Source organism: Pleurodeles waltl, chromosome 11 (assembly GCF_031143425.1).
Source record: "Pleurodeles waltl isolate 20211129_DDA chromosome 11, aPleWal1.hap1.20221129, whole genome shotgun sequence".
Taxonomy (NCBI): domain Eukaryota; kingdom Metazoa; phylum Chordata; class Amphibia; order Caudata; family Salamandridae; genus Pleurodeles; species Pleurodeles waltl.
Window position 1 is genome coordinate 592,614,195 of NC_090450.1, and position 23,775 is coordinate 592,637,969.

Below are 23,775 nucleotides of genomic sequence, written 5' to 3' on the forward strand. Positions count from 1 at the left end.
CCCGAGGAGGCTGCGTGCCGGTGTCTCGACCGGAGTCGGACGATCTCGACACTGAATGGGCCTTTTTCGGTGCCGATTGTTGGTCACCGTGAATTTGGGTTGAGCCATGGCCGGTTGGCAGTGGCGTCCCCTGGGCCTTTTTGCCTTTTTTAATTTCTGATCTCGACGTCTTACTCACAGTTTTTGTATTGTCGAGTTCGTCGGAGTCTGAATCCTGGATGGAAAAGGATTCCTCCTGTTCCTCTTCTGTCTCGAACTGTCGATGCTCCTTTGGCGTGGACGCCATCTGCAGTCTTCTCGCTTGACGGTCGCGTAGAGTTTTTCGGGACCGGAACGCCCGACAGGCCTCACAGGATTCTTCGCTGTGCTCGGGTGACAGGCACAGGTTACAGACCGAGTGTTGGTCCGTATAGGGATATTTGTTGTGGCATTCAGGGCAGAATCGAAACGGGGTCCGTTCCATCGGCGTTGTTCTCCACGCGGTCGGGCCGACTAGGCCCCGACGGTGTGCCGAAATCTACCCCGAAGGGCACCGAAGCGCTTCGATGTTCAATGCGTCGTCGTATGTGTTTATCTCGAACCGGATCGCAACGATACCGTCGAAAATCTTCAGTTTTCAGCTATCTTTCCGTTCCGAAACTCGGAGCGACAGGAACACGTCCGAACCCGATGGCGGAAAGAAAACAATCGAAGATGGAGTCGACGCCCATGCGCAATGAGCACAGAAGGAGGAGTCACTCGGTACAGTGACTCGAAAACACTTCTTCGAAGAAAAACAACTTGTAACACTCCGACCCAACACCAGATGGCGAGCTATGCAGACCATGTGTATCTACAGCGACAGATGCCATCGAACCAGAGATAATGTACATCTGTATGCAAGCAAGATGGTTGCTTACAAGGCTGACTGCGATTTGCAACATATAAGTCATGATAGGCAAACTAAACATATTTGAACCCACATACAAAAGACGACGCTTCCCAAACAGGTGAACTTGTTTTGTCTGAAGACTTCTGCTGGACTTATTGATGAAGTATGGTAAATCCCGCAAATCCTGCAACAATCCTGCAAACAAGTATGAGATATTATGGACTACCCTTGGATTGGGAGTATGTGCTGAGGACTATAAGAAGAGATCTAGATAGAATGATCGAGAGCACAATGGACCCTCGACACTTGGCATTCCTATTCCTCAGTATCATGCCATGCTCAAATAGCAGGAAGATGAAGCTCAGATGAGAACCCTAGTGCCTGAGGACCCAGAAACTGAGCTTCTTCACAGATCAGCCCATAATAACTCAAGACATGATAGCAATTTGATCAACCATAGGGAAATTCCCTCATGCTGCCTAATCAAAGAAAGAGAAAAGCTTTGTCCCTTAACGATTTTAGCAAAGTTCTTACATTTTCACATGAAAGGAAAGGTATTTTCAGGAAAGCCTACAGTTTTGGAACCAGAGTTCAATACTGTGGCAAACACAAATATGTTGTCAATGTTTAGTCAAGGACTGCACACAGGCAGCAAGAACACTTAAGACATTAGTTATCACCTCCAAGGAGAGAATAGTCAAGTATTCAAGATCAAGAACTGAGCCTCTTCTGCAAAAAGGTAGAAAACACAAGTAATTGCCATTTGCCTCAAAGTTTTGAATGTCAAATCCAGAAACACATTCTCAGGGTAACTAGATACAGAAAATGGGCATGAACAAACATGAATCTTGACTGAGGAATGTAGAGTAAAACAAGACTCAAGCTTAACATTCTTATGTGCCCTCGCCAAAGCACAATGCCTCACCATGCACAATTATATAAGGATTATGTTTTTGGAATCATTCTTACAATGTGGACTTATGCCGCTAGGAGGAATTCCTCAACCATATTTGACAACAACACTGCAGATTATGAGGGACTGATAGTTCCAATGAAAAAGTGCCCAGGTGTACCAAGCAGAGGGCAGTGGCATGCAAAGGAAATAATAGTAGCAGTGGAAACAAAGCAGAGGGCAGGAAAGTTGCATTAATAACGAACCAAAGAGAAACAATAAAGAGGTTTAAGTGATTCAATGATGTATTCATGTTAAGAACCCAAATGCTGCAGCAAAACTTTTAGCTGAGTTGATTGGCGTGCTCTTTAAAGCATTATAGATAGAAAAGCTGGGTACACTATGCCAGCTGGAAAAATATTGGAGAAGGTCACAGGAAATGGTCTTAAAAAATGGCATATGGACATCACATTGTCCTCCTATATGACACTGCCAAACAGCAACGCACTTTGAAAAGTCTTGACTTGCTCAATTACATATACACACCTTTAAACTGCGAACTGGTGTCACCACTATTGATTTTAGAACCGATTTCCTAGGCTTTTGCATACACAAGTCAATTTACCGTTCTTCATGCAAAAATGATCCTACTGAGGTTGGCTTCAGACCATATCCCTGCCCACATACAAGTGTAGCTAAATGAACTCTGAAGGGGTGTATTCGACTCACAAAACAATAAGGTTAAGAAACACATTTTTCCAAAAAGGTTCCTTTAAGAAATTCTTACTCTGACCAACCTCCAGGGCTAGATGCCAGTGGTCAATGGCCATGCCCCCTTCTGCCAAAGCACTGTTACATATTTGATGAGCTAACAGCATGACAAAATGATCCAGTTTAATTGTGTCCAATTAATCTTAGTACATGCGTTTTGGAATGCATTGCAACTGCAAACCAAAACATTGGTGGTTACTGCACAGCTTCACAGTTTCTTCATCGCCATTAACAATTGCTCACTATTAGGTGAGGAGGATTCCATAAGGCAAGACCTCCAACAGACCGCAATGAAGACTCAGAATACGTTAATGGTAGCAGAGCATCTGTCCAGAACAGGTCGTCATAAAAAGTTGCTATAAATGTCTGACAGTAAAAATATCAATCAATAAGCTTGGGCTAAAGGAAAACAACATCACACGCCTTTAAGTGTGGAAGGGACGAACTGGTAATAAGTCATACCATCACAGACCCATATGCAGCGATTGTTAACATTTTCACTTCTGTGGATCCCTAGTGAATTATTACTGGAATCCAGGTTCCCCCACTGAGTCAATATTAAGCAATTTCTATGATCTCACCCTCAAAACAATACACAAAACAGAAACAAATAGACACTAAACAAATGCTTAAATATTTTGCCCAATCACAATCAAATATAGGAAAGGTTTTCAGATATTCAGTTTGGCTTCTTTAGTTGTGCAAAATGTATTCATTTTAATGTACCAATTATAAGATTATTTAATTTTGTAAAACAAATCATAGATACCCACCGAGTTAGCCTCACGGAACCCCAGGGGTCGTGGGAGCACAGGTTAAGAACCATTGACCTACTAAATATGCAGAAACTCTGGGGGGTGGAAGATGTAAGTATGCATGCTGGACAAAAATAACATGGAAGTGAAAAGGCAGCGAGTTGCTTAAGAAAGAAAGCAGGATCCATTACCCAACATAGAGAGGAGGATTTAAGAAAGGGAAGCAAAGAGTTTGTCTGCATGCAAGTTTAGGCACAAACGTTGCTGCAAACGTTTGTTTCTGAATTGTTTTCACTGTGTTGTACAAAAAGAGCATCTGTCATCTTCCCTGTTATTGGTCCTATGGAAGAAGGAATGGATTAATAATAATAACGAAAAATGAATTCCTGAGAGAATTGTACAATTGCTCGGTAGGCAAACTATTGTCTCTCGGGCACAAATCTGCTAATAGAGAAGACAGGTACAGGTTTATTTAATACTCTTCAAAGATGAGACAAATAAAGAGATACCATTACTACACTCCATTTTCCTATGTAGAGCTTACCCTGTGTTACACCATAAAAATATCGCTGTTAAAGAGAAGAGAAACAAACACTTGTCATCGTATGATGCAAAACAGCATTGCAACCCGGGCCTGAAGATAGCATAATGCATTCAAATGCCTAGCTGGATTGGTCCTTTTACCTGAGAGTGGACTGCAGAAAGTGTTCCTTGTGGCTTGACAGGGCCCCCAGTGGGCTGGCGGAAGTCATTTAAGGGTAGATTTCATACAGTGCTCAATTAATGGTTTTGTCCAGTGCCTCTAGAGTGTCAGGCTTTCTGTTGATATCAAGGGCACGGCACACAATAGGGTTCGTTCTTGCTACTAGGTGGACTTCATCATGGTACACCCTCTGTGGAGCCACTGATGCTCATGAATAGCAATTACTAAGTAAGAAAGTCCCTGTATAGATGGCACTCACAGCAGCTACATCTACTGTCGGACTATCCACACCAGCTCATGCACAGTGATGTTTTGACAAACCATTATTATATCACCTTCGAAGTTCACATACATCACCCAAAGGTTCCCATGTAGTCAAACTACAGCCAACGCATTTTGCATCAATGCACTTCAAGGGCCCCTCAGAACCCAGTGAAAAAATGAGTTTCTCAACCTCAGCAGGGGGTATTACATACTATATTTATGATACAAGCGGAGCAGCTACTTGACTGAAAGCACAGAAAGCTTCTTATACTTCTAAAGAAGTAGTGAAGTGCTAACCAAATGGCACTACAATACAATTAGAGGGATTTGCATAACAACCGCCTGCCATTTTAATGATAGAACTAGTGAAGTTAAAAAAAATAAAAAAATAAAAAAGTCTACATAAACTAGTCACATCACAATAGTCAGGACTATGCCGAAGCCTAGTTTTCATCAAACTGTTCTTAGAACCTTGACTGGTTTTAAATGTAAGTCTGTATAGTCACACAACAATCATTATTAAAACAAACACAGAATAATAGACTGGCCCACTTTTAACAGCATTGTCACCAAAAGTTGGCCAAGCCATATAAGAAATCAGATGAAAAGTATAAACTTTCACTAAATTAACTTCAAACCTCTTAGTGGGAGCTTTAAAACAGGTTTATACTTTGAAGTCCAACAAATAATGCTGCAGATGAACTGTGACTAACACAAAGTTATTTTCCAGTTGAAAAGAAAAATTAACTTACCTACGCAGTCACAGGTTGGAAATTCGGCTTGAGCCTTCTTAGATGGAGTGTCAAATAAGCTTTTGGTTGGAGAATCCAGATATTTTAACGGAGATTCCAAAAATCCACTTAAAGATGGGATGAAGGGTTCATTTTTTGTGGGTGTGGAATCAAGAAAAGGATCTCCATCTTGACTTTCATCAGGGTAGAAGCAAGTGGTAGACAGCACCGTCAAAGCACCAGAGGATTCTATTTTAACCTGCTTTGGAGATTTAGATGAAAATAAATGCTGAGAAATTACTTGAGATGCAGAAACCGTAGTATATGCACAATCAGAGGAGGAAGTGGAATTCCCAAAAGAGGTTGCTTGCGTAAATAAAGGAGAGGTGTTGGTTGGCTTTGGAGTGAGGGGAAGAGAAGAGGTGTAGGGGGTCACCTTTGTCCCAAGACCTTCAGTGCTTTGCGATGGGAGTGTGGAATTTACTAAAGAAAAGTCCTCTCCAAATTCTGCTTCAAATTCTCTTATTAGCTCTTGAAATTTGGCATCTACGGAGTTCATTTCATTTGGAATTGGCAGTGAGTCCACATTTAATGGTTTGTTCGTCGTTTCATCTTGTTTAGAACTGCTGCTCAACTGAGAGGTCAACAAGCAGGAGGTGTAGTTTGAAACACTGGTGTCACCTTGGTTTTGAGTTTCTTCAGCATTAGAAGGCCTTGGAGTGCACATTTCTTGAGTGTCCGAAACATCAGTGTTTTCAAGCTGTTTTTGCAGCAGAGACTGTGAACTGAGCTGTGATGGCGAGGGGAGTAGCTGTTTAATGCCAATTTCAGGAAGATACTGATCTGCTTGAATTTCATTTGAATGATTCTCTGTATTTTGGGATTTATTAAATCCATCCGCCTGTATTTGGAGCATGGGTAAACATGCAGGATTAGTATCTTTTTGTTTTGCTTTCTTAATCTGAACTACTGCTTTCTTTTGTGGTTTGGCCTTCAAGTCAACCTGGCCTAGCAAAGGCGACTGCACTCTTTTCTTCCTTTCTTTTGCAGACTTTTCAGTGTGATTTTGGAGTGTATTTTCAGACTTGGGAATCCACCAGTTTTGCTGCTCCGGTAAATTGGGTAGGGGTAGGTTTTCATCCTGAAAAAGATGCCTTTTATGGTGAATGTTCTGCTGATGTAGAGCTGGCCCCTCTTTGTGAAAAGTATTTTCTTGTAAAAGCTGAGACAACTGCTGGTCAGCTGTCAATTTGTAGATATCATTGTTAGAACCATTGTTCAAATTTGGGGATTGGGGCTCAACCTTGGGTTTAACAGATTTCAATTTACTATTAAAAACTTCTGGTCTCTTAAATTCAGACTTGATAAAATCATTTGCATCGCCTAGGAGTTGTTTTAAACCACTCATTGGGTCACCCTCTGAAGGACACTGCTCAGAATTTAGATCCCACAAGCTGTTCTTAGTTTTCACTTCTGTGCCCCAATCTGTAGGAAATTCCTTTTTGATTGGTGTTGGGACATTGAACAAGCTGGGTGGATTTAAGAGGTTGTGATCAGGGATGTAGTGCGACAGCTCCTGGTCAGTTTTTTTCACTTGTTCCCACGGAGATAGCATTTGAGCATGTGACATCTGCAGCAACTTCTTTTCAATATATGGTTGAGAGATGTCGTTGGCAAACAGGTCATTGCACATGGGTAAAACATGGGATTTGGAGCTGTCGGAAGAGGCTGGGTGTACTAAATGATGCTGTGAAGGCAATGGGAAGGTTTGTAAACGGCCACTGTGGGGAGAAGGAACTTCCCCCGACTGTTGTGGAAGAGCAGATGACAACTGAGTTAGTGCTTCGATTGCAATGGCTGTCTGAAGACTGATGTTTTTCTCCTTTGCAATGCTCAGTGCACTTTGAGAGAAGGGAAGGGGGTTTGAAGAGCACTGTGAAAGAATGTTCTCTATAGCTGGTACATGATCTAGAATGTCTGCTTTCCCTGAAGGCATATTATGTACCTGACTGAGCGGGTGAGATGGATTTGGGTCTTCACGAATGGCAGATTGTATTTTCTTCTCCAGCCATTCAAGATAGTCAGGACATTCTGGTCCTTCACAATTGCAGTTTGGTGGTTTCACACCATGCTTTGCCAGAGTCAGAGCAGTTTTGAATGAGTTAAGCTCCTCAGCAGTTGCCAATTTATTTGAAACAGAAAGTGGTGGTACACCTGCACCATCTCTGCCCATTTCATAGTTAAACTTCTCATATAAATGCATGGACAGCTGTGATTGGGGTACAGATACTGGCATGGCATAAGAAGACATGGCTTCAGCTACTGCAGAGAACGCAACCAAGTTTCTAGCATCCTCAAGGCTGGCATTGTTAGGAACTACTGCTTGACTCAGTACAGGCATGGCCCCCCAGTTAAGCTTTTCATTTGCGTTCTGATCCATTGAATGGCCGTTTATCCATTCTTTTGCCTCCATGATCATTTTGCTTCCCATTTCCTCACAGGACCCGTTTATAAAGTTTGGAGGAACGTCTGTTTTCAGCCTTCGTTCTTCAACATGATTAACCCTTCCTCCTTCCAGATGGTCAGTTTTGAGTCCATCACCCAGGCTTCTCTCCAGACCAGTCTAAAATGTAATGAAAATAAATATTTTATAAATTAAATTATGATACCTTCATTGAGTTAAAAGGCTAGAAATGTACAATGAATCCCCTAGGAAGTGCCCCTTCTATTATTTATAAAGGCAGCCCCCCCCCAAAAGAAAAAAAACACAGTACCAAAGTCTGAACAAAATGATCGAAAACAAATTGTTTGTGCTATGACTACATCAAAACTATTTCAGAGGAGCATAAAACACCTAATAAAACAAATGGAGCTTATAGAAAGGTGCCTGAATTCGGCATATTTGTTAATGAAGTGTTTTAGATTTCTATCTTAACAAGTATTGCCATTTTTTGGCAAATTCTAATTCTTCTAGGCAAAATTTGACTGAAAAACACAGGGGCCAGAGAAAATTACATTTTCTCAAGCATAACACAATAGTTAATCAGTTGGGATATGATAACTCCAATGTCAGCAATGCTTTTTAACTAGGAGGCATACTACCAAAGGACAGTTTAGAAATTACAACCTATAAGAAGATAGAGGTACGTAGGGAATTATTCCCCTAAAATGTAGCTATAGAGGAACAGTCATGAATTAACAACTGAAACTATGAGAACAATTGCTCAATCATGCAGTGCGCACAGCAAATCATAGGAACCCCAAATTACACAAAATACACAGGATCATTTTAAGATGAAGATTTCTGCTTCTGCACAGTTCTTTGTATAGGATACTGATTCAAAGGATAGCTTTATATCGTAAAATGAGGTGGGTATTTTCAGAATCCTACCGACTCCTGCATTCTAACTGACCTCCCCCACCCCCCAGAGTTGAGCATTTTTTTCCTTAAATAAAAAATTGTTATTGGTTTCAGTACAAAAGCGGTCACATCATTTTTAGTACTCATAGTGCAACAGCAATACATTATGTTTAGAGTATAGCAAAGACAGCAATGTCAGTGGAACCAGCAGAGAAAATGAATGGTCAGTTGCAGTAGCGGTCAAAGCCCAAAAAGGTTCCACCATTTACCCTAAATCCTGGCGTTCTTGGACAGGCATCACCTGGACTTCTAAACTGGTCTCTCCTACTGGTTACACCTGTCCACTCTGTGACGCCACTGTGGCACTGTGGGGGGCTTTGGGCTCGCCAGCGGGCAGCTATATCTCACTTGGCCATCATGTTAGCTGTACCCAAATGCGCTCAGTAGGCCCTTGAGCCTCCACTGCCCTCAAGCAGCAACTGCGGTGAACGTTTCCTTTTCCAGTCCAGTACCGCTGATAATTCAGCAGCCACATAGGTCCAGTACTGTGTTACCACGTGGTTGAACTCTGCAGGAGTTTGTGGGCACCAAAAACATGCAGGACTGTAAAGGAGACCCACCTTACACAATCGGTCAGGAGTGAGATAAGCACGCTCCAGGCAGTACATTTGCGCCAAATGAAGTCAGGAGGAGATTGTGATGACTGGGTGGGCAATCAATGCATCACGCCAATCCTCATCCTCGAGCGATCCCAGCCAGCCTCTCACCGGGAGTGTGGAGGTGCCAATAATAATCAGTGCGCGGTATATCTGTGAGGCAACACCCTTTGCCAATGCACCCATCAGGATCTTAGTCTCCAGGGGACTCAATTTAGGGAGAAGCATGCCATATGGAATGTGGGTCCGCAGCATGAAGGTGTAGATATTTGTGAAATTGTGTACAGGATAATGCATATGTGGATTGAAGTTACTGAAAGGAGTACAGTTGTGTACCAGACCAGACATTGCCCAGCTGTGAAATGCCTATGGCACTGAAAACAAGCTAAGCCTTCCAGCTCAACCGTTTCACCCAACCATGTACCCTGCCACAGGGGAGTCTGTTGGGAGAGTTTGGAGTGTGACGAAGTGCAGCTCGCCACCCAGGAAAGATCACCCAGGTCACCACCTGCATGACAGTAGACAAAGGCGCTGTACAGCATGACCATGATCCTCTGAAACCTCAGCGAGGTCAGTTCCATCATGTATACTGGGTTGGACCATGCCCCTCTGAACCAGTCATTTATCACCAAAAGCTGAGATGCAAGGTAATAAAGCTAGAAGTTGACAAAACCAAGGCCACCAGAGTTGTGTTAAAGAGATCGCTGCCAAATTCATCTTGCAAAACCAATGGCAGGGTATCACCTGCAGAAAGTTCTCAAAGAGATTGAAAAATCTTGGCAACACCATCATCTTCTAGAAGGCTAGAGTCACAGTGCCCTTTCCTCGGGATCTGCACGCCGTAGAACAAATGGCCCACCTCCCGGCGTCACCAACTCAGAAAGTTATTATAACACTGAGTATTGATGAATCCAAGCGAGGGGAAGGGAAATTAGGATAGGGAACTGCAGGGAGAGAGATCTAAAAAGGAAAATGGTTAAGCATGTATGTATATATTTGTTCATAACAACATCAACATGCAATTATACACTTAGATAAAGGCGTCTCCATGGATGCAAGAGTTGAGACCCTTATGGGATAGACAAAGGCGTCTCCGTGAATGCAAGTGTTGAGCCCCCTATGGAATAGACAAAGGCGTCTCCGTGAATGCAAGTGTTGAGACCCTTATGGAATAGACAAAGGCATCTCCATGAATGCAAGTGTTGAGACCCTTATGGAATAGACAAAGGCATCTCCATGAATGCAAGTGTTGAGACCCTTATAGATAGGGCGTGGACCTTCTGTAAATCCTGGAACAAGAAGAATTGGTAGAATCATGATACCTCAGAATGGCATGAGCCTTAGACAAAACTGGGTGTGGCCCTTTTCTGAATCATGGAACAAGAACAATTAGTAAAATCATGATACCTCAGGTTGGCATAAGCTTTAGGCAAAAAACTGGGCGTGGCCCTTCTCTGAAACATGGAACAAAAACAATGGGTAAAATCATGATACTTCCGAATGTCATGAGCCTTAGACAAAACTGGGCGTGGCCCTTCTCTGTATCATGGAACAAGAACGAACTGAGACCTCTGAACCTTGAGAAGGCAAGAGTCTTGGACCACGAACATACTCTGAACATCAATCATGCAACTACTATGCATTCATAAACATAAAACGTTTGGTCTCAGCCTAGAAATTCGCAAAGACTTAAACACGTATCTCACATATTATGCTTCCAAAAAAATGAAACTATGATTTGCTTATCTTTAAAATGTTTTCAAATTTGCCACCTAGACCTGAAAGTTTTACTCATGTAAACTGAAGAGCCTTGATTACTGTGCCAAGGGCGCTTTACTCCTGTGAACTGAAGCGCTTTGAATGCTGTGTCAAGGGCGCTCTACTTCCTGTGAACTGAAGCGCTTTAAATGTCATGCCAAGAGCGCTTTTCTCCTATGAACTGAAGCGTTTTGAATATTGCGCCAAGGGCGCTTTACTTCTTGTGAACTGAAGTGCTGTGGATATCGAGGAAAATGCACTTTAATCCTGTGAACTGAAGCGCTGGGCAAATGCGCTTTACTCCTGTGAACTGAAGCGCTTGAATGTCGAGTCCCGGGGCGCTTTATCAATGTGGCCTGAAACGCTTTGCTCGTTATGATAAGGGGCCGCTCTAACTTCGGAGGAAATAACTCCCTTCTGGATTGGGCTCATCAAGACCTTACTGCCACGAGTACGACCTACTAGTATCTGAATTCACCATGGAAACAAGGATCCTCTGAGTTACTGCCAATCTGCTCTGAAGGAATTCTGCTCTTCTTCAGAGGAAACCCCCACGAGGTCTGACTGCATCTAAGTCTTCAAAATAGTGAGCAACGTGCTTGGGTGTGGCTGGGCTTAATAGGCCTGCCACACCCCAAGATGGCTGCTGCCTCTAAAAACATGGGAATTGTAGTCCCTTCATAGGATAGCACTGATAAGTGCATCTTGTCCACCAATGTCTTGACCCTGCAGCTACATGAACTTTACCACAGGGCAGGCGACGTTGAGGAACACTTCTGGAACAAGAGGGGATGACAAGTGGTGCGCATAAAGCACAGCAAATACGCACAGGGGAGGTTCGGGAGGGTTCTGGACGGCGCACAGTCTTATTCCTGACAGCTATCCTGCCCATCACGTTAAGGGGGAGCACCTTCTTCAGATCCGCCTTAACTCTATGAGTCAGTGGGGTAAGGTTAAGGGACAAAGTCATTGCTGGATGTAGGTATTAGAAGCTCATCCAATGTACAGGTATGTTGGTCTGCCAGTCAACAGAGCTCCACAAGGGTGACATGACTGCAGCTCCAGTACAGACTTGGTGGGTTTAATGTGCAGTCCAAATGCTTTGGCAAAGAGCAGCAGGAGCTGGAGACAGCGAGTGATGCCTATTTCAGGGTTGGAAAGAAACAGGAGGGCATTATTTGGGTATAGCACAATGCTGTCCTCATGTTCCATATCCCACTCCAAGCCCTGCGCATCACAACGGAGCTGTGCAAGGGGCTCGATGTCCAGGGCAAAGAAGAGGGGGAACCAGGGACAGCCGGACCAAGTCCCACAGCAAAAGGGGGAACTCTGAGATCATCCCATTAATCTGTACCTGGCAAGTTAGGTTAGAGTAAAGCACCTGGACAAAGCTACGGAACCGAGGACCAATTCCCCCGCCCTTTGCAGCACACGGGAGAGGTAACCCTAGTCCACTGTACCAAATGATTTCTCAAAGTCTATGAGGAACAGGGCTAGCTGGGACATGAGCAAGTGGTGACGGGCGAGAGCTACATGAAGTATTCTAAGACAATGTCTTGTGCCTCTGGCAGCCATGAACCTGCATTGGTCCAGGTGTGTAAGAGTTTAGAGAACTCTTTTTAGGCATTAGGTCAGGATTGTTGCAAAAAAAATGATCTCTTCACTGATTAAGAAGACTAGTTGATTAGTTGTACAGGAGGTAGGTGGGATGCTTTTTTGGTTTAACAACAATAGTGGCCATGTTGATATCTCACAGAAAGGAACCCATCACAACTGCCTCCTTCTAGAAGGAAGGCAAGAAGGGGGCGAGAGCCTCTCTGTATTTAGCATAGAACTCAGTACGGTTCCCATCAGGGCCGTGGGACTTCCTGGACACCATGGCCGAGATAGTGGCTCCATTTTCCTCTATCAGTAGGGGTTGGTCAAGGGCTTGTATCTCGGCTCCGGACGGCTGAGGAAGGGGTATACCATCTAGGACGCCGGCAATCAACTTCAGCCGGTGGCCGCAGAACTGTGATATAGACGTGGCTATAGTACATGGCAAATATCTGGATAACAGCGCGGGTAGTCCACTGAGGACTACAGTCACTGTCCAGTATCTCTGGTATCATTTGACCAGCCAGAGGCTGTGTAGCCAAACCAGTAAAATTTACAATTCTTATCTCTCCAGCCATATACCCTCGCCGTTGAGACACGCCAGATCAGTCTCGTTGCCTCATGCAACAGGAGGGGGATCTCTGCACAGGTCAACTTGAGCTGACTTAGTGTCTCACGCTGGGGATTAACAGGGAATTGTGCCACTAGCCGGAGGGCACAAGCCCCCAACTGAGTTATGTGTTGGTGCTTAGATTTCTCCTGCCCCCAATTATGCTTTGGCATGGTCTCTAATGGTGGCCTCACAGGCCCCCCACAAGGTGCCAGCAGAATGAACCATTCCACTGTTAGTTTGGAAATACTCCTGTATTTCATCTTCTAGAATTGTACATCTCACCCTGTAGATGCCAGGCATCAATCCTCCACATTGGGTGTGAGGCGCTGCTCACCATGCCTATATGAAGAAGGACAGAGGCATGACTGGAGATCTCCTGCAGGACAATCTGTACCTGGGACACCAGCACAGTCAGTGATGGGCATAAAAATAAGAACAAAGAATGCATGAGAGCTATATGCAGCTGATGTTATGTATATTGTCCTTGCCTGGGGTTCCACAGTCTCCAGATGTCACATAAGCTAAGGGGAGTCGCCCAGTTGGAAAGATGTCCAGAGCTAACATAGCGGTGCACAGAAGGGCACCAGTTGAGTCCATCTGCAGGTCAGGGACCGCATTAAAGTCACCCCCCACTACCGTAAAACCATCAGGAAGCGTCAGCATTACTTCTGCAAGTGTGGTTAAGAAGGAGTCCAGGGCAGTGGCAGGACATAGAAATATATGAGATTCATCGCCTGACCTTCCATGCCACCCGCAAGGAGGTATCGGCCCTGCTGGTCAAGTACTATTCGGGTAACTGTCATGGCAAAGGATCAGTGCAGAAGGATCCCCACCATGCGAGTTACCTTGGCATATCCAGTGTGGTAGACCCTATTGTAACCCTGACAAAGCAGGAATGGCCAATGTGTGCATCAGTGGGTCTCCTGAAGCATTAGAATGGAAGGGAGGAACAGGTGGGTACTGCGTAATACCACTGAGTGCTTTATACGGTCCAATAGAATTAACGTTCCATGACAGAATGTCAAGAGCTTCCATAGGAGAGCAAATGAATAAGGCAAAGCCGGGCAAGCGTGCCCCGCCAGGGAAGCCTCAGGTGTCCAGCAGCGAGAAGCTGTGTAATTTTGTAGAGGTTTATTTGTATAATGTTTGTTTCAAGCGTATTGGTATAATGTGACAGCGAAACGGAGTGCAAAAAAAACAAAAAAACCAACAACAGTTAAGAAAACATATGCACAAAAGAAACAAATAACCCGCTCTTCTCCTGCCCTCCCTGCACCCCATAATTCACCCCCGGAAGCATCTGTCGCCTATGAACCTTCAACAGAACCAAACACCATTACTGAGTCAAATATGGAGTAGTGGACCCCTCCTTAGTATGGGATCTGTGACAGCCAGGGTTCAGTATCAATACAGACATTCCCCAGGGCCAAAACCTGGACCGTCACTCCATCGTCGGGTGGCAGATTTCAGACCCTCTTCGGCGACAATGAAGTGTCAGAGCTCGGGGGAAGGCGAGCACCTCTGTGCATTACGACCTCCTCGCCAGGAACAGGTCTGGACCCTTGTTGCTTTTGGATACTGCCTCATCTGACCGCGCGAGGGGTCACACTAGAGGGACAAGGAGAACATCCGGTTGGCAAAGTCATTTCTTCTCAGTAGGCCAATCCTAAGCGATCTCTTCGATTTCTAAGAAATGCATCTTATTACTGTAGACCACTTTGAGACGTGCAGGGAAAAGGAGAATGTACGATAAGTTAAGGGCCTTGAGCTTTTGTCTAACTGCTGCATAGGAGCGCTGTTTCGCCTAAACTTCTTGGTATAGTCTGGGAAGATTAGGATGATTGACTCCTGCCACTTCAGGTTTGAGAGGGACCGAGCATCCAGCAGTATAAAGTCGGTCTTTACAGTTAAGGTTGCAAGCAATCATGGGACTGTGTGGTCCCCTAGTGGGGGGGGGGGGTCTTAGGCGTGAAGGCTCTGTGCACGCATTCCACAGCGAACCAGACGGAGGATGCCCAACAGCATCCAGGATTTAATGCATTGCTCCAGGAACTCAGTAGGCAGTGCTGACTCCACACCCTCCAGAAATTCCACAAATCCGAGGTTGTTGTGCCTCAAATGAGTTTCAGCATCCTGTGCGCAATGGTGTATTTCAGCTGTTGGGGAGAGGAGGCAAGAGAGACCTTTGCCTTCAAGTTGGACACCCCATTCTCCATAGTGGAAATATGTCCCTCGTCCTCAATTCTACCAGTGGTGTTTCGGAAGTCCTACATCCACGTGGGCCTCACCAATTTCAGTTTCAATTGCAGTTTGGGAGGCATAATGGCCTGCAGGATCGTAGCCAGGTCTCCTTCATTGGGCAACACTTTACCAGTTCTGACTGCACCAGCCACCCGAGGACCCTATCAATCCAGGGTTGGAAGGAATGGGGATGACTGGTCATGTCTTTCCCCATGATTACATGATCTGGTCATAGTCTCTACAAGCAGGATACTGTGTACTCCACACACATTAGGGGCAAACGTCTGCAGTCGGGACGATAGGTCCAGATGCCCCTTAGCGGCTGGGATGAGCACCAGGCTGGGGGCGGCAGCACCAGCCATTCCTCACCGGTATTATAAAAAGCCGTGGCAATCCTGGGTGTAGTGTGGGGGTGGTAACTGTGAGGCCGCTATTTTATCACAGGGTTCGATCCTTGTGGCTCCCCTCCGCTGGCAGGCCCAGACGAGTACACACTGGCTCACAGGCAACATCTGCAGGAGCAACAATGCCTCAGGAGCACGCTAAGGTGTAGGGAACCTCAGCATAAGGCGGCAGCTGGTGGCGGATGACAGAGGGGTCCAGAGCACTCTAAGCGCTACCCCCCATCTTGACACCCCAAGCAGTTTTAATAGACTTGTTCACATTCTCCCATTTTATACAAGCAGCAGAATGTTAAGAGTTCTTCACCAGCAAGCATTAAGTCTTGAGGCAAAACATATTAGTGCAAATTACAAAGTGTAAAAACCCACTGTAGCATCAGGAAACTATTGCACTATTACCACCACTATTAAGTTATGATTACAAACAAAGTGTATTTAATGCTTAAAACCACTATGTCATTATTTGTAATCATAATATGTATTATGGGTTGCATATTATTATTTTAATGATTTGCCATTTAAAAACAACACTTTACACCAAAGATGACTAATATAGGTAAATGGGGACCTAATCTATGCCAAATATACAGGCAGCAAGTGTAGAGATGCTAGGAGAGGAATGGGGACCATCCCAGGAGGAAGATTACAGATCAGCCGTGCAGCAATGTTTTGCACAACCTGTTTGGTGAGTAATGACTCATTAGTAGAAGCCAGTAGTGCATTACTATAATCCAACCGGCTCACCGTATGAGACAGCACCAGGGTCTTTCTAGCTGCCAAAGGAAGAAACTGAAAAGCTTTCTTTAATAGACGTATCATGTAAAAACAGGTACCAGTTATGGACTGTACTTGCTCTATCACTGTAAGCTATTGTAAGCGCCTCATCTAACTTAACACCAATAACTTTTGTTACCTTGCTAAGACTAGGGGGCTTGCCTAATTTCTAAGGCCAAGGAGTCCAGAGTTGTTGAGCTTTTCCAAAAAGAATGATTTCTGTTTTTCCTGAGTTAAGCTGAAGTAAGTTGTCTGACATATAACATGCAATAACTTTCATACCACTAGAAAAGCGATCTTTCACTTTGTCAAAGTCCTCGTTAAAGAAGATGACTGACTGAGCGTCGTCCGCATATGACAGGATTTTAAACCCAAAGGTTTTGATGACTTTGGCCAGGGATGCCACATACATGTTGTAGGAAGCTGGAGCAGTGTGTAGTGTACACCTATGGTGCTACACCTTCTACTAGGTCCATGCAAACCCAAATTAGCTAGTGTTACATTGTCTAGACAGCCAGGGCTCTCTAGGGTAGCTGTGGTGAGCAGCCAACGCTTATCTAGAAGGCATGTGAAGCACTTGCAATGCCACAGTAGTCACACAGTAACTTATCACACACGACAGGAACCACAAATAAAAGTACTTTATTATAAGCATACAAACTAGACTACAATTGGTATACCTCCCTCTAGAGATATGATCACACAAAATATACACAGGTAAGTAATTAGGAAAAGCATAAATTAGCAAGGGTCCTATAGGGGGCCAAACCATAAACTAAAAAAAAAAAATGGAATGTGAACAGGTGTTCCACACCAGCGTGTATGGAGTAGTTAGACAAGAGCTGGGGAGAGTGGAACCCCAAAAGGGTAAGTACCTAAAAGATCCCCAGCGGCTGGGTGCAGAGAGGTAAATTACCCTGTTCTCCCATAGGCTAACATGGGGATGTTGCAGTTGGAGAATGCAGAAGCAGGACCGGACCAGTGGAACCCAAGGAGGGATTCTGGTCCAGTCCACACAGGAGTGTTCAGGTGGGGCAGAAACCAATGCCCACTCTTCTGCAGCTAAAGATCCGGATCAACTGTGATGGATGAAGTCCAGCTGCGAAGTCTAGGAGCTGCAGAAGAGTCACAGGAGTCACCTACGAGCTGTCCCTTGACAGTCGTCGGATTACAGATGGGTCAGTGGTCAGGAGGACCACAAACAAGCACAGGCAAATGCAAAAGAAGCTTTTGGAGGTTTTCCAGAGCTGTGGAGGACCAGCAAGGTCCTGGGGTCTCGACCCTTGGAGGAGAGTCCCAACTGACCCTCAGAAAGCAGGAGAGCCAGCAGAAGCAGTCTGGCCCCCACAAGCAACCCACTGGCAGCAGCACAATAAGTTGCAGTGAGGCTCAGTCAGCACACCTGAAGAGAAGTCCCATGTTGCTGGGGCAGCAGAGAGGAGACTGTCCTTGCAAAGGCAGTGTGCTGGGGCTACTTGGAGCCTGAAGATCCCTTGGCGTAGGAGGTAACAAGCCTTGGTTGGTGCAACAGTCGCGGTGCATAGGGATTCTGTCCCAGTGACAGGGGCAAAGGCTCACTGTCTCCCATGTTGGAAAGAGGTCAGGGAGGACCCAGGGGATCCCTCAGAACTACCACTGGTGTTGGAGCATCTTCGTAGAACCGGAGGACAGAAGAACCCACCAGCCGGGCGTCGTTGCCTTAGGGGCCTGCGGATGCAGGGAAGTGACTCCTTCACTTCAAGGGGGAATCCTTCTTGCTTCTTAGTGCAGCTGAAGTCTTGCTGACCCACGAGGATGCACAGCCATGGAAATGTTGCAGAATGTGGACAGGAGCCACGGAAACAATGTTGCAAGGAGAAGTCTTCTTGGCAGAGCAGTCTTGTTCAGTTCCTGTGTAGCCCAGCAGCGGGTCCAGAGGACAGGAGCAGAAGATGTCTTTGCAGAGAGGTCCTAGTGGAGTCTTGCATGATGAATCTGGGGACCCCACCCTCAAGGGAGTTCCTAAACAGCCCAAAAGGGGGGGTTGGTCACTCTCTGGGGTGACCACCTATCAGGAGGGGTCACTGACGTCAGCTAGCTGGCCTACCCAGTCAGATGTTCCCAGGGACCTCTGCCCATCTTGGTTCTAAGATGGCAGAACCAAGTGGCCACCTGGAGGAGCTGTGGGCACCACCCTAGGGGTGGTGCTGGCCAGGAGAGTGGACACACTTCTTCCCTTTGGATTTTTCCCACCAGAGCAGGGACCAGTGGTCCCTGGACTGGTGCAAACCAGATAATACAAGGAGGGCACCAAATGTCCCCTTCAAAGCACTCAGGTGGCATGGGGAAGCTACCCTCCCAGCCCAGTAACATTTATTTGCAAAGGAGAGGAGGTTGCAACCCTCTCCTACAGGAAATCCTTTGTTCTGCTCTACCCTGCTCGAGGTGGTCAAGCAGCAGGAGAGCAGAACTGTGCCTAGGAGGCTGCAGCAGTGCAGGCTGCCTGCAGACCCTGGAAGACTGGTAGGAGCAGAACTGGGAGAATCCTCTAAGGAACCCCCTGAGTGCATGGAATCATACCATCAATACTGGAATCAGTATTGAGGTAGGATTCTGACATGTTTGATACCAAACATGCCCAGGTTTTGAGTTATCATTACCATTAGCTGGACCACAGGTAGTGAGTGACCAGTGGCCAGTACATAGCTAAAATGGCTTTCCCGCACTTACGAAGTTCAGGGAATTGGAACAGGAAGTCAGAGGGGAACCTCTGCTCCTGCAGGAGTGCCCAGGCACACAGGGACCTGCACACAGGTGTAACTTAAGAGTGACCTGGTGTAGTGACTAGCAGTGAAAAGGTACACGCAAAAGGGCAGGCCTTCAGCCACATTTTGCATGGGTTACCTTAGGTGGCACAATACATGCTGCAGCCCATGGGAGCACCCTGGTGTAGCAACGCCCTGGGTACCGAAGTACCATCTACCAGGGACTTACAGGGGCACACCAGTATGCCAATTGTGGGGTGTAAGAAGTACCAAAACAACCAAATTTAGAGAAGAGAGCACAATCACTGGGGTTCTGATTAGCAGGATCCCAGTATAAATAGTCAAAGCACACTGACATCAGACAAAACGTGGGGGTAACCATGGCAGAAAGAAGGGACTTTCCTACAAATGTTAAATAAAGTAGGGTTCAAACATAAACCCTGGGGTACCCCTTTGTCAAATAGCCTGGGCCTAGATCTAAAAGCTCCCGGCGAGATGACTTGCCTTTCAGAAAATCCTGAAAACAAGACAAAGCTAACCCAGATATTTCTATCTCATTTAGTCTTTGCAGTAGCTTGGCATATGACTCTGTGATGAACACTGCGGATAGATCTAAGAGCACAAGCATGGCTGGATGCTATCAGTCACAGCAACCAAGGCCGTCTCGGTGCTATGCTTGGCTCTGAAACCTGATTGTGATTGATCCAAACTCTTATTTGTTGCAAGATATACCAGTCAGCTGTTTGTTAATTAGACCTTCCAGTAAGAGGAAGTAATGAGATGGGTCTATAATTTGAGAAAGTCGATGGCTCCACATTGGCCTTCTTCTGAATGGGTATAATCTGTGCTGATTTCCAGACTAAAGGCATTTTCCCTGTCTGAATAGATAAGTTAAACTGTGTTCTAGCCAATGGCGCTAAGATCCAAGGCAGACAAGGGTCATCTAGATCATAGGTCCTACGTCAGTGTCTCACAAACCTCTTAGAGACAGCTTTACATAGTAACTAGTTAACAAAACAGAGCTAAATGAGCAAATTAAAAGTAAATAAATTAAATGGGTAAATAATACATTTTGCTAATTATTTTATTTTTATCATTCTTTATTATTAATTTAATGTATTACTAATTAAATATTTAACATAAATGTTAAAAATAAAAAAAAACAGAACTAAATTGGTGAATAGAAATACATCAAATAAATGGGTGAATTATAGCGGTGGTGGATCAGACAAAAGGCAATTTAGGACATCAAACAGCGATAAATGATGATGGGCTGTTCTCTATCGTCAGGGTACATTCAGGGATCAACTAGAGCAAGTAAAGTGACCTCATTTTGTGGGTCTTTTGAGAGACTTAAGATCACAAAAAAGGATGGCTTTCAGTTACGAAACAAATAGTTCTTGGTTGGGCTCAGCTGAGCTTAGTCCAGGGAAGGAGACCAAGCAGGGAGAGTGAACGCAATTAGTAAGTGGCACGGGGCGGGATTCAAGAAGACAGGAAATGGCAGTAGTAGACTGAAGTGATCAACAAGGAAAATAACCAAAGAATGTCAACAAGGATCCTATAGGATCAATCAACAGCGATGAATAGTGCTGACAGATTCACAAGCATATAAGTAGAGGCAAGGCAGTTGTCATGAACAAGGGTGATTAAATTAGAGAAGCTTGAGAAAGGACTTGGTTGAGAAAAGGAAAGCAAACTGAAGGAGGCCAAGTTCATTATAATTAGTAGTTTTATGGAAAGGAAGAATTTCACTTGGGGAGATAAGGGAGAAGTAGTTGAAATCAGCAGAGAGGACTCTGGAGAGGAATATGGGTGCGGGAAAGGGGTGCCAGAAGAGTTATTCCAGAGAGGCTACTATTCAGAGTGCTAACCAATCGAGATAACCCAAAAGTGAAAAATTAGATAATTGTGCATTATAGTAATAAAGGCTCAGCCAAAGAGACAAAATGTGGGGTTTGTTAGTACTGAGCTTTGATTAGATCAATGACCTAAGGGCTTGTTTGTGCTACTGCATTTGTTTGGGAGGGCTTGCGCCATCTGTGATCTATACCTACCGCCTTGCGCCATTTGAGGAGGTAGGCACAGATCACAGATTTTAAAGACAAGATTGATGAAGATGTCCAATGCTTAATATAAGACAGCAGTGAGGTGAAGGGGGTAATGGATCAGATATGGTTAATTTAGGCACTTCTCAAGAGCTGTAGTTAGTTGGTAGTGGTTAAAGAAGAGGGAGTGGGTGAATTTTAGAGATTTTGGACTTCGATTCGAGGTGGAGGGGATATATCTTTAATGAATAAGGGTGAGACCAGAGCCCAATGGATAAAACAGGGCTAAGAATGGTTGAGTTGCTTAAAAATGAGGATGTGGTCAAAAGGACGGGGAGTGCTGAGGGGTGTACAGGAGTGGGAGGTCAGAAGGAAATTAAAAACACTTTCAATGTGAGTCTTAAGATTTACATTCAAATAGTTAAGCCTCACATGAACTATTGGTCACTATGGATATTGGATCCTTGTATACCAATATTCCAGCGAGAGAGCATAGATGTGATCATACGGATTCTGAAGAAGCACCATGTACCCAATAAGGTATGCACATAATTTACTGTGGAACTGCTAGAGATTGTCCTCACTAACAACTATTTTCTTTAGGCAAAGAATATTACTAGTAATGCTTCGGAACTTTAATGGCTGCCATTTCTGCTTCAAACCTGGCGAATCTGTTCTTAGACCATTTTGAGACCCGGTTTGTTTTCACTGAAAACAATCCATTCTCTGGCAACATACTTGTTGGAAGAGATACATAGATGACCTTTTTATGACAACCTCTTGGACTACTTCCACAACAAGCCTGCCACCATCTACAACAACTTCAACCCCCAACCCACAGCTCGAAACCTCAGCAACCTTGGCCAACCAGCTCACACCAGCCAAATGACCAGCCCTTGGCCTCTGGTCATCTCTCAGACCACCACAGTCATCATGTCATCCATACTAAACCATGCAACACTTGGGACCAGTCAACTCTTCATCCCAGGAGAACAACACAGGTGGACTCCACCGACATTCCTGAGGGGTAGTCCCCACTCACTGTAACATTGTCCACATCCCAGAGCCCGCCCCTCTAATACCAGGCTGTCTGAGAAGCTCTAAGAGGTGTGATCAGGGGCTGCAGCCCCATGCCCGACAATAGGGCCTAGATCCTATTAAAGACCACTTTAAATGCAGAAATTGTGTAGCTTGTCAGTTCACGCACAATACCAGTGTCTTGAAACACAGCAATTTACAGGTTTCTTTGCAACATCACACCAAATGTTCATTTAACAATGTGATATACTGTACTTACTCTTGTAATCTGATTCACATTGAGCATAGGTCTCAGCAAGTCAAGCTCAGTATTAGGCAACATAGGAGTCACATTAGGTGCAAGACAGAAACCGCACTGCTGGTGTTGCACTTCACAGAGCAGGGTCACACCGCAGATGACATCAGGTGTCAGGTGACTGAAAAGGTGTGGCCACCACCAGGAGGTGGGGATATATCCTACACCCTACAACGCATAGAGTGCAAATGGACTGATAAATGTGACTCAGTTAAGTTTTGACTCAATGCCACAAAGGGGTGGCGTAATTTCATTTCTTATGAACTGATGCATCTGTTCCACTAGTACTGGACTCCTGGAACATAATGATATGAGATGCTGTTTCTTATCTGACGAGTTCTGCCTTGTTTGCTCCTATACAAGGAGCGACTATGGAAGTATTTTTTTGATATAATGTGTGTATGTATAATAAATGCAAACAATGTCCTGCTGCATGTACATAATCAATGCCAAACTATGACTTCATGGTTGCGATATGCTGTTTGGATTTCTTTTACTTTTATCTTTTATTTTGCTCTAGCACCACACTTCATATGCTGTGGAATGATTTACCTTTGACTCTGTACTTTTTGTGGAGAGACGTTCTTTTTGCAGTGTTATTTATCCATGATCACTAGAAAGCCTGAGCTTACGAATTTCCCTGGGCTCCTTCCCCTTGCCGTGTCCACCTTCTGTGCCGCGCACACCCACAAGGACGCTCCACACCTCGTTTTGGTTCTAACACCATAATTGCAATCTGCGTTCGTGCCAACTAGCTTCCTGAAAGACACTTACTGTCGATTGGACCACACTGTAAATACGATCCCATTACAGAGTCCTGGTTATTTTTAACTGTGCACTTCAGTACTCCACAGGTAAGTGACCCTGTTCTAGTGACCCCTGTATTGCCACTTACGTAGTTTAGTCCTATCTTGACTAACAGAGTGATTTTTGGTGTCTCTTACACATTCACAGATAGAAACCCTGTTCCCTTGGTTTATTTCAATCACTATTGAGAGAAACATGTTCCTTCCGTAACTCATCCATGTAATAGATATTATAACAATATTTATTCCTAACACCTTTATTTCCCTGTCAGTTCCACACATCACCCTCTGTCCTGAAGAGACCCCCCTACCTCTAATAGGGTCAAAACGCCATCAACACTTATGCAGACAAACCACTGATTATCAAACAGTATGTGATCTTAACCTAGTGTTGCTGTATTTCCTGATAAGATGATCATATATGGCTGTATGCTAAAACCAATATACCTGTACCATA

General features: G+C 44.7%; 1 protein-coding gene across 1 annotated transcript in view; it reads right to left on the minus strand.

Annotated features, from left to right (window-relative positions):
• TET3 (tet methylcytosine dioxygenase 3) overlaps positions 1-23,775 on the minus strand; it is a 299,530-nt gene that overhangs the window by 176,962 nt on the left and 98,793 nt on the right. The window contains exon 3 of the mRNA XM_069214102.1: positions 5,009-7,610. Within this exon, the coding sequence (XP_069070203.1) occupies positions 5,009-7,610 (2,602 nt within the window). The remainder of the gene's footprint in view (positions 1-5,008; positions 7,611-23,775) is intronic.